Source organism: Notamacropus eugenii, chromosome 4 (genome assembly GCF_028372415.1).
Source record: "Notamacropus eugenii isolate mMacEug1 chromosome 4, mMacEug1.pri_v2, whole genome shotgun sequence".
Taxonomy (NCBI): Eukaryota; Metazoa; Chordata; class Mammalia; order Diprotodontia; family Macropodidae; genus Notamacropus; species Notamacropus eugenii.
The window spans coordinates 7,102,789-7,114,935 of NC_092875.1; the positions used below are offsets into that span (position 1 = coordinate 7,102,789).

Here is a 12,147-nt window from a genome sequence, read left to right on the forward strand (position 1 = left end):
TGGCCCCTGAGCTCCTGGTTTCCTGCCTTGTGTCCTGGGGGAGACACAGCTGGCCCTGTCATCACAGTCCCTCCTCCTGAGTTGGGGACAGATGCAGAGGTACACTTTCCAATGACCCACATTTTTAGGGAACACTTCCCAAATCCCTTAGGCCCTTAATTTTGGCTCCCCAAGGGCCTCAGTGTTTGGACTCTGTGGTGAATTTCAGATGAAAACAGGACTTTTGGGCTTGATCATTTAAGATCAGACATGTGGGGGAAGTTATAGACCCTTCGGTTCAATTCCCCTCATTTTACCAATGGAGAAGTGGGCCCCAGAGTGAGAATGTGCTGACTTCCTTCCTCCTCTTGGGAGGCCTGAGCAGCAGAAGCCCCAGGGATGTGGGGACAGAAACTGAGCCCCACTCACTGTTATAGCTCTTCCTTTGGATGGTCATGAAGCAGCTCTGGATTAGAGGCCAGGCAAGGCAACAGGTATTTCTTAATGCCTTCATGTGTCAGGCCCTGTGCTTAGGGCTGGGGATTCCAGTGCAGATAAATAGAGTCCCTGCCTTGATGGAGCTCACATCCTAATTGGAAAACACCTGCTGCAAGGAGCCCACAGTGATGGGGGAGAGAAGGCCCCATTCCCTGTGGTCCTGAATCCTTCAGAGTCCCAGACACAGCTGGAGGGGAGGAAGTCTGGCTTGTCCCCAAACAGGGCCTGGGTAATTTACCAATGGGGTAGGGGGCAGCATGAAGGGGGGTCCATGGGGAGAAGGCCCCAGGGCACAGGGTAAGTCTAGGAGGACAAAGCAGTTCAGTTACACTGACAAGGTCCTGGAGCATCATAAGTAGCCCCGGGCAGGGAGGAACCTGACTCCAGGAATCCCAGAATCTCAAAGAAGAAAATCATCTCAGGGGCTCTTATTACCCTTCCTTGCCAGAGAAAGGACCTGCCCCCTCTGCCTCAGGAACCCACAGAGTCAGTCAGTCACCACCTGAGGCCCCTCTTTCAGGTGGCCAGAGCAGGAGCAGATTTGCATGTGGGGGCCTCCTCCCAGCAGGGCCTGGGCTGGTCTTAAGAGAGCCCTGGGGGAGTCCAGCCCCATCTGGGGATCCTTAGGACACAGTGGCTCTTAACCATGGCTTGGATTTGTCTGCTGTTCTCCCTCCTGACCGTCTACACAGGTGAGGCTGCCCAGGGACTCCTCCCTGTGGCTCAGGCCCCACAGTGTCTGAGGTCAGGCATGCTACTGACGAGCTCATCCTGAAGCTGCTTCAGGGGTCAGTATCCCCTCTGGGGGTGATAGACCCCTGCCTGTGACCAATCTCTTCTTTCCTTCCCTTGCAGATTCTGGGGCCTCCTATGTGCTGACTCAGCCTCCTTCAGTGTCCAAAAGCCTGGGAGAGACAGCCTCCATCTCCTGTGCTGGGGATGGAACTAGTAGCTACAATTTATACTGGTACCAGCAGAAACCTGGTCAGGCCCCTAAGCTGGTGATTTATAATAATAACTACAGACCCTCAGGGGTCCCTGACAGATTCTCTGGTGCCAAGTCAGGGAACACGGCCACCCTGAGCATCTCTGGGCTGCAGGCTGAGGATGAGGCTGACTATTACTGTCAGCAGTGGAGCAGTAGTGGTGTTACACACAGTGACACAGACTGAGGGGGAAGTGAGACAAAAACCCTGCCAGGCCTGCTCCCCTTGTACACTCTCCTCTAGGCTACAGAGAGGTGCCTGATGAGCACAGGACAGAAATAACTTCACTCTCTCGCCCCTTCCTCCCCTTCCACTTCCTGTTCTTCTTCCTGGGAGACCCTCCCCCAATGACCCTCTCCCTCTAAGTCTCCCCTTCCTCAGACCCCCATCTGCTCCCTCCTTCCCTGCCTCCACATGCTCCCCTCTCACCCTTTGAGTTCTGCTGCCCCCCTGAAAGGCTCTTTCAGCCTCTCCCAAGCTTTGGAGGCTGTTTTGGGGCCAGGATGGATAAGAGCAACCCTTCTGAAGCCCTTACCAAGTTCCCTCCAAAAGAAATAGAAAACTGACTCAGTCTGATCTAGGAACAGGGAAGCAGCTTAGAAGCCAGGCAGAAAAGGTTTGTCACACTGGGCTGGTGGGAGAACAGGGTCTAAGAGCAGATGCAGCAGCAGCCACAGCAGGGGGCCTGCAGCAAGGCTCCAAGTCTGGGGCAATCCACCAACAAGGTCCTACCCCCCTGCAGTTCAGCAGCCTCCCAGTAAAGGGAGCAATCTGTGCAGCTCACAAGGCCACACCCCAATGAGCTTACCCCTACCAGAAGCCACCAGGGAGGCCTTGACCCCAGTGATCACCAGAAGTGAAGTGGGACTGACCAAATCAGCCTATGTTTCCACTGTAACTCTTGCAGGTAAATAGCTAAGCCCAGACCCAGATGAGACCCACAGGGACATCCCACTGCCAAACCACCAGGGAAATCCACCCTCCAGAGACAGCAGGCAGCTTAGCCTAGATTCCCAGTGAAAGCCAGCAGCAAGACCCAAAGCCCCAACACTAAAAGCTTAGGGCAGGGCACAACTAGAGCCCAACTCTCCCTTAAAAACACCATGTCCCAAAAAAAGGCAGAAAATATGAGCAAACAAACAGAAAACCTTGAGTATAGAAAGTGATCCTCATAATATGAAGGGTCAAGGCACCAACTTAGAAGAGGACAATTGCATCAAAATGACTACATGCAAGGCTTCAAAGAAAAATCTAATTGGGTCTCAGATCCAAAAGGAATTCCTAGAAGAGCTTAGAGTGGATTTAACAAATTCGAGAATTAGAAGAAATATTGGGGAAAAAAATGAGAGTAGTAGAAAAAAATTGTGGGTAAAAGAGTCCGTTGCATGGCCTAAGAAACACAAAAAATTGCAGAGGAAAAGAACTCCCAAAAAACAATAGGACTGGCAAAATGCGAAAGGAAGTACAAAAGCTTGCTGAAGAAAATGATTCCTTAAAAATTAGAATTTAATAAACGATGATTAATTACTGTATGAGACATTGTGTGAATGAAGCTCTGGTCTGTGCTGAACTTGGTAATCTCCAGTTTGAGCCTCACTAAAGAAATCTGGGGTCACCAAGGGTAGAATGAGGGACAGTGGGGCTGGAGAAACAGGGGTATTCTTAGGCAGGAATTGAAAGAGAGACCCATCTGAGTATCTCCAGTACCTGGCCCAGAAACTAGAACATAGTAGGTGCTTGGTCAAGGTTACTGATTAACTGATGGATCCCCAAAGAGTCAGGTGGTCCAGAGTTCCATAAACTCCCTAGAGAAAGTTACAGACTTCAACACTGAATTTGCAGAATCCTCCCTTCACAGAACTGAAAGCTTTCCTTTTAAAGAAGTTGCAGTCTATTAATAGGGGAAAAATAAGTGATGTATCCCAAAGACCACCAAGAATCTAGGTTAGGGAAATCCTTACTCATATGGTTCGGTAGTGGAATCTTTTCCACAAATAGTGAAATCTCTTTGGGAAGCTGAAAATCCTTCTTGGCCTCTTAGCTGAGGGATGTCAAGTAGTCCTCTCTTAAAACTGTGATTCCATGCATTATATTTTAGTCAGATGAGGCTTATATTAATGGAAGACATGTTTCAGTTAATCTAAATGGTAGGAGGAATGAATGTAAGTCCTCAATAGTAGAATTCAGTGAAGGAAAATAAAAATTCCCCCCAAAAGTTTAGAGAATCCTCAAAACAGCCCCTTCCCTCACTAAGCTACATAGTCCAAGATCATTCCCTGAATCTCTACAACAGGGTCTTGGAAATTCCGTGGCCAAAGGAAAGACAAAGAAGGAAGGGTCAGTTTTACAGGGCACTTTCACTGAGACCAGGAATCCCAGACACAGCTGAGACTGATGAGGAATGTTCCAGACAATGGAGAAGGCATAGTTTCTGTCATTTCTGGTGGAAAGAATGAGAACTCTGAAGGCAGAGGATGTGTACTGATGGGGGTCGGGTGGGTGGGAGTGAGGAGCCTCAGACAAATAGAAGGCTGATCTGCTCAAAGATTTCTTGGCTTCTGTTTTCTCTGCCCACAACAAAGACCTTTGGCCTGAAAATGTTGGAACACAAAATGTTTTATTGAGAGTTAAGAATCTAGAAAACTAAGCAAAGAGTAAGCTGCTCTTGATGAATACAAACTGCCTGACTCTTAAGCTACAAAAATGTTCTAAAGAATAAGGACAACAAATAATAGCCATTGTTAAGGACTTCTCCTAAGGGCCAGATGGTGAACCTACAGTAACAAAAGTAAACCAGTCTCTTCCTTTTGATTGGAAGGGATACGATGCCCTTGGGAAATGCTGTATCGCCAAGGCAATATTCACAGCACTGGTGGTGACTATGAACATGATGGTGAAGTTCTGAATCACAATGTATAACAGACTCTCCATACAGAAGAAAAAAGAAAAACATTTATTCAGATACCACGAAGCCAAATCCATCATAGGAACCAAGAAGACAGTACACATTGGCACTGCAGAGAACAAAGCCATTCCCAAACCCTCACACACACACACCCTCCACCACAGCCTTCCCACAAGAAAATGCTCAGAAGACTATCTGTACCTGCCTGTGTCCTCTCTCCTCTGCTCTAACTGCTCTCACCAACCTGCTCCCAGCTCTGCTCCACCCTTCTTGTTCTACCAGTTCAGCAAGCTCCTCCCACCTCTTTTGACTTAGACTTCCATGTGATTTATGCACGTCACATGAGCCTATTAATGAATAGGAAAGACCTTCCCATTTAAATGACCACTGCAGATGCTGTCCTAGTTTCTAAGAGGCTCAGAGACATCATGGGTGATACATTGACTTGCAGGAAAACAGGATTTAAGTTAGGCACAGGTGCACAGAGTTGTCTCACTCTCTTCCAGTGGAAGGACAAAAGTCAGGATGACTGTCAATGTCATGAGATGCAGTGGATGACCTAGATGTGTGCTATTTTACCAGTCTCTGAGTGTTCCCCAGCACCAATTCAGCCCCTTTCAAGAACCCTTAGTGGATCCTGTTGCATTTGGAGGGTCAGGACCATCTTGGGAAATAGACCACTCTGCCTCCTCTTTCCCTTCCTACCAGGTTCTATGGCTTTCTATGTGTTACCTCAGCCACCTCTGGGTCTTAGACTTAATCCAGTATGTACTGTATTGAGGACGGTATTGAGAACTGCTTTGTATCCTGGTATCAGCAGCAATTTTGAAGGTCTCTCCTGTTGACCTAGGATTCTAGAGACTAGTTCTTGGGAATCCCTGCCCAATTCTCGAATTCCATTTGTGGAAAGAGGGAGGGGCTGAGGGACTCAGGCTCATGACTGAGGATGAGGCTGATTACTACTCTCTCGCATGGAAGAGTGATAACTATGTTCACAATGCCAAAGAAAAAGAAAAAATATGAGAAAGGGATCCCTCCATCAATCCCTTTAGCATTTCATTTCTTTCTGGATTTAGAAGACTTTTATACTCTTTCAGATATATATCATATGTATTGTTCCCTCTTGAACCCATTCCCAATGAAACTAGGTTTCCAGGACTACAAGCTTTCCTCCCCCATCTAATTCCTCTGTGTTGGATCTTCCTTTTGAACTTCTTTTGTATGAGATAATTATTCTTTTTAGGTGTTCCTCAAGGGTTTACTTTTTGAACTCATATCAAGCTCACATCTACCGCCAGTCTTTCCATCTATCTACCCAATTACTAATGACAATCTTAGACATACACTTTATGTACATAAAAGATGAGCTGTCTGTCCTTATTAAGTCCCTTGTAATTAGTGTTTGCTATGTATCTTGTATCTCTCTTGGCTCTTGTATGGCAAATCTCTTAAGTTCAGGTCTGTTTTCTTTTTTAACAAAGTCTGGAAAGTCTGACATTTCATTAAATGTCCATTTTTTCTTTCACTCAGGATTGTACTCAGTATTGATGGTAGGATATTTTCAGCTACAATCTCAGTTCATTTTCTCTTCAATATATATTGGGCTCCAAGACCTGTGGTCTTTTAGTGACACCACCACTAGGTCTCATGTGATTATAATTGTGGCAAAATTATTGAAATTTTTCTTTAATTGTTGCTCATAATATTTCATACTTGAGCTGGAGTTTCAGAATTTTACTGTAATATTTTTATGGGTTTTCCACATTTTTCCAATCACCACCTTTTTGATGGTGATTGGTAGACTTTTTTTTTCTATTTCTACTTTCCCCTCTTGTTCCAATGACTCAGGGAAATTTTCCTTTATTATTTTTATATTACTATCAAGATTCATCTTGATATCATAGCTTTCTTGTAGTCCAGTTATCCTTATGTTTTCTCTCCTTGGTCCAGATCCATTGTTTTTCTTGTGAAATTTTCCTCATTCTCTTCCATTTTTTCATTCTTTATATTTTATTTCATTATGTGTGTATCATAATTTCATTAGCTTCTCCTGATTCACTTCTAATTTTCAAAGACTCATTTTGTTCTTTAACATTCTGCATCTCCTTTTCTAATTGGTTGGCATTCATTTCATAATCTTGTTTCTCTTAGAGCATTCTTGGTTTGTTTGATTTTTTTTAGTTTATCTCAGTCTCTCTCTTTTGAATTTTCAAGTTTTTTTAAAGTTCTGCTTTGAATTCTATTTGGGCAGGTGGACATTTGACATGGGGGTAGAATGAATTTTATTTCCTTCAATAGATGAACCCCAGTCTTTTCTTTCCCCATAGTAACTCTCTATAGTTGAATGGTCTCCTTTGTTTTTTACTCTGTACCAGCTATGTTTTTGTAATCAGCTCTAGTCCTGGGGAATTGGGGATGGTGCCTATGGTCTCAGCTCCTCCTTCAGTTTTCTCCTCTGTCCTGGAGCCAAAACCAAGACCTGCAGACTCCTGTATGTGCCGAGAGCTAACTGAGTCCCTGCCCCACTGCTTTTACACTCACAGCATGTGTTGATTTCTTATAAACAGACATGTCTCCAATCCTAGCATGGTCTGGCATTCCTTGTCAACAGATGTTCCCTCCTTCTTCTCTGGAACAGACGCTCTACTCCCCTCACTATTCCAGGGGGAAAGTTCCTGTGGCTGGGGCTGAGGCAGTCTCCCAACCCAACTAATGCCATGGCTTGCTGCTGGTTGTTTAACCAGACATCACCACAGGGATGACATTTCTTCTAGGATATTTCTTCATGTCTTCTCTGATTGTCCCAGGAGGACCACATTTCTTACCCTATTTTTATTTATTTTTGGTTCTCTATGTTCCCTCTGAGCCTACAATTATTATATCACTTCTTGAGTACATCTACAGAGCCTGGGATTTTCTGACCTATTCTGCCATCTTCCCAGAGAGCTGTAGCTTTCTTTTTTAATTTTTTGTTGTATATAACTAAAGCTTACATTTACATGACTACTGATCATTTGGGTTTCTTCCTCTGAAAAATGGCTATTCAAATATTATGACAATTTTTTGAACTAGGGAACACTTCCTATTCTGATGTGAATCTATTCCATGAATCTGGAAAATGAGATTCTGATCCCATTTTTGACTCTATGAAGAGTGTCTCTAAACAATGATGAAGATAAGAGTTCTTTCCTCCCTCGACTATGCTAATTACTAATAATATAAATTAAGCAAAAGGAAACACTATTCTTGTTTTCAAGGACTTTCCATTCCAAAAGGAAAGCCAACAAAACAAATGACCTTCCTCCTGACAATCCTTGGGGCTCCCATTTCCCTTTGGTGACCAGAGAGAGACATTGGAATGAGTTTGGGGCTGAATTAGGCTGGAAATGGCTCCTGGGGCTCTTGGCCCCTGAGTTCTTGGTCTCCTGACCTGTGGCCTGGTGGGGAGGGGAGGGCTCAGCTGATGCTACCTTCCCAGCCCCTCCCCCCCAGCAGAGGTCAGATACAGAGCTGCCCCTCCCAATGTTCCACCTTTTTAGGGGGCATTTCAGAACTCTCTTAGTCCCCAGAGTGTGAACAACATCCTCAGCTGCCAAAACAACATCCTCAGCTGTTCAGACAAATCCAACTCTGAGCCATTGCTCAGAACTCACCGTGTGCCAGGCACTATGCCAGGTGCAGGGGGCATAGCAACAAACAGCAGCAATCTTTTCTCAGGGCTCCTTCCCTTCTATTAGAGGAACCCAGGTGCCCCTGAGTGAAAAAAGACAGCACATAGAAATTCTAGGTAGGTAGAGGTGGAGGGAGGTGTTGGGAGGATGAGGAAAGGTCTCTGACAGAAGAGAAGGTTGAAACCAGAACCCCTAGAAAATGCCCCCCACACTTCCCCTCCCCACCTCTCACTCCATTCCCAGATCTTTGTCTTTGTACTTTGTTTTACCCTCCTTGAATCAAATCAGTGAGAGTATGTCTGAAATAATACTCATCTCCCTCCCCTCTTTCCCTCTAATGTAATATATTCTTGTATCTCTTCCTGTGATGAAATTTATTTTTTTCTGCCTCCTCCTTTTCACATCTCCCATTACAGTCTTTTCACACGCTTGAATCTCATTTGTTGTCATCACATCATTGAATTTAAACCCGCTCCCACTGTCCATATTTATCCCTTTTACATTTCATAATAAATGTACAATTCTCAAGATTGACAAGTATCATCTTCCCTTGCAGGAATGTAAACATTTTACCCATATTGAATAACAAGTTTTTTTTTCCCCCTATATACCTTTTTATGCCTCTCCTGAGACCTAGGTTTGAAGATCACATTTTCTATTGAGTTCTGGCCTTTTCATCAGTAGGGTATGGAGATCCCTTACTTCACTGAATGTCCATCTCCTTGCCTGAAATATTATGCTCAACTTTGCTGGGTAATTGATCATTGGTTGTAGTCTCATCTCCTTTGCCTTACAATATAATACTTTCCAATTCCTTTTATCTTTTAATATAGAAGCTACAAGGTCCTGTGTGATCCTGACTGTAGTTCCTCAATATTTGAATTGTTTCTTTCTGGCTGCCTGTAGTACTTTCTCCTTTATGTGATAGTTCTGGCTGACAATGATATTCCTTGTTGTTTTTAGTTTGGGTCCCTTTCAGGAGGTGAATGGTGGATTCTTTCAATGCCCATTTTGCCCTCATTGTCTAGGACTTCTGGGCAATTTTCCTTGACGATTTCTTGAATAATACTGCCCAGGGTCTTTTTTTCATCATGGTTTTCTGGTAGACCAATAATCCTTAGATTTTTCTTTCCTGGACTTTTTCCAGGTCAGTTGATTTTCTATTTAGATGTTTGACTTTTTCTTCTATCTTTTCACTCTTTAGATTACGTTTGACTGATTCTTGATGTCACAGAGATTCCTTTGCTTCTACTTGCCCCATTCTATTTTTTATCAGATTATTTTCTTCAATTAACTTTTGCATCTCCTTTTCCTTCTATTCAATTGTTCCTTTTAAGAAGTTATTTTCACTAGTTGGCTTTATACTTCTTTTGTCATTTGTTCAATTTTCCTTTTTAAGGAGCTGTTCTCTTCAGTAAATTCTTTTTTCATATTTTTAAAATCATTGGCCAGTTTTTCTTCTATTTCCCTCATTTGGGTTTTCAAATGCTTCCAGAACTCTTCCAAGAAGTTCTTTGTGCTTCCGATCAGATCATATTCCCTTCTGAAGTTGCAGATCGCTGTACAGTCTCAATGCTGACCTTTTTGGTATTTGTGTTTTGGTCCTTGTGCCCATAGAAAGAGTCTAGGTCTTTTCTTTTCTGCTTTGCTTCTTACTGATGATAATAACCCTTTTCCTGCTTTTTAAAGCAGATCTCTGCTTCCATGGCACAGGGAGCTCTGTACCACAGTTCTTGTGCCTAAAACTTGAGGCTTTGTGTGTTGTGGCCTCTGGTTCTTCAAACCATCATGAGATTGTATCCATATCTGTGGGAAAAGCTTTGGATAAAATACAACACTCATTTCTATTAAAGAAAAGGACAGTCACAAAATAGATTTTAACTTAAATTTATACAAAGTGTTTATCTAAAAGCATCATCAATTACTGTTGGTAATGTAGATAATTTAGACTCTCCCGTCCTGCCCTATCCTGTCCTCTCCTTTGCTGTCCTTTCCCCTCCTGACCTTAAACCTTAAACCTACTGCACTCTGAAGCCCATAGACTGGCTTCCTGCCCAAACTCTGCTTAAGTACTATGTCCTCAACACCTCTAGGCTAACTCGTGATTATTAGTTGTAACTGTTTCCCTTGCCTTCACACTTGATTTCCTTATTTTGTTTTAAAGGTGCCACTCCCTGACTTCTTCTTAAACAGGTCCATTGACTATATGGGCTTCATCTCACCCTGAGTACCTGAATAGACACAAGGGAAAAGAACCCAAGGTCTCCCATTACATCCTGGGCCATCTCCAGTCATCTTGATGAATATCTGGTCACTGGATCCAGATGACTCAGTAGAAAAAAGTGAGGCTGTTGCCCTTACACAGCTCTCCCTCACTCAAAACAAAGTCAAGGGCAAGTCATGTCATCATTTCTCTGATGTCAAGGTCCTCTTCGACAATGAAGGACAAACACAAGAACAACACAATAATTCAGGCTGTTAAATCACATCATTGAGGGGTTTAATCAGATAATCCCTGTTCACAGACATCTTGGCAATCAATTGAACCTGACTATTCAGAAGGTGTTGCCTGTGTACCTGACTGTCTACTGAGTATGAGGAAACATATGACAATTGTCCTTTCGTTGGAAAATCTCTAGATAAATGGTGGCAGGTAAATGGAATGAAGTCTCATTATGATCTAAAAATGAGGGGATGGACAATTGGAGGAAAGTGTGAAGACATTTATACACTGAAGTGCAGCAAAGTGAAGAACAGATAGAGAACAATCTATAGAGTAATTGATATATTGTAGAGAAAAGCGACTTTGAAAGATTTCAGAATTCAGACCAACATAATGATAAAACTAGGAGTCCCAAAGAAAGAAGATTAGATGTGTCAGTCACTTCTTGATGGACAGAAGAACTTTAAGAGGTGAGAGAAGCATGGAGGTGGGGACAGCTAGTGGGGAATTTGTTTTTCAAGAATATGCAGCTGAACAAAAGGAGGATGGAAAGTGATCAGAGGTATTTTGAATTAAGTACATAACTGTGAGGGAACAAAGAAAGAGGAAAAAATGGGTGGAAAAATTGGATAACTTAGTACAAGGAAGAAAGCATAAGCAATCATGGAGGAATACTCTAAAACTTGGGGAACATTTAATGGTAGAAGGAAAACAATGGAGAGTGAGAAGAGGGTCTGGAGACTAATGTCTCCTAAATGTAGATAATGGAATAATGATTGTGAGGCACAGTGTTGTTTCAAAAACTTAAGGGAAACAAAAAAAACCCCATAATTCAGAGAAAAATTAAATTCAATAAGAGTGGAAAATATACGCTCAATTCTTACAATTTTAAATTTCAATGAATTAAAATATTCAGTGATGTGATATGGAGTGATGCTTAATTAACAAAAGAAAAAGCTCCAAGATATTGATTTATAAAAGCATAATCAATCAATAAACACTTAAGAAGTGCCTCCTATGTACCAGGCATTGTGCTAAGCACACTGTGCATCTATAAATAAAGCTAAGCATGACTAAAAGAGAAATGAACACACTATAAAAAGCTAGGATATGCTTTACCATGTCTGAAGTGAGTCTAGAAAGCAGAAGATTCAATCATGCCATCAGAGGAAAGAAAGATAATCACAATATAATCAGAGAAAAACAAATTAAATTTGGCTAAAAGGAATCAGAGGCTACAATCAAATGCCAGCATTAACTTTGTACAATCCAAAAGTCTAAATAGGTAAATCTATAAAGCAAAAATTAATAGAATTTCAAAAATAGTGACTTAATAAAAGTAGGAGACTTTAAGATCCCTTTCTCAGAATTAGACAACACCAACAGAAAGATGAAGAAAAAAACAGAAAATGGAAGAAATGTCTTGTAAATTCGAACTCAAATTTGATAACATTTTCTCAGTTGGACTGCTAAAGAATCTATGTTTTTTCAGCATCCTTTATAAACTTTGTAAAAATCAATAATATTAATAGGGCACAGAAATATGGCAAATTAACGTTGATGATCAGTTAAGATCATTTGAACCCCATTAGGGGTCAAAGCCTGAACTAGTGAACAAGAAGATGAGCCTTGGCCCAGTAGACATGCCCTTCTTTGTTCTCTGAG

At 42.4% G+C, this 12,147-nt stretch overlaps 1 gene segment (V, D, J or C); it reads left to right on the forward strand.

Annotated features, from left to right (window-relative positions):
• Positions 1–996: 996 nt before the first annotated feature.
• Positions 997–2,640, forward strand: LOC140498040 (immunoglobulin lambda variable 3-25-like). The segment is given in 2 exon segments: positions 997–1,169; positions 1,333–2,640. Coding segments are annotated over 2 exon segments (363 nt in total).
• Positions 2,641–12,147: the final 9,507 nt, after the last annotated feature.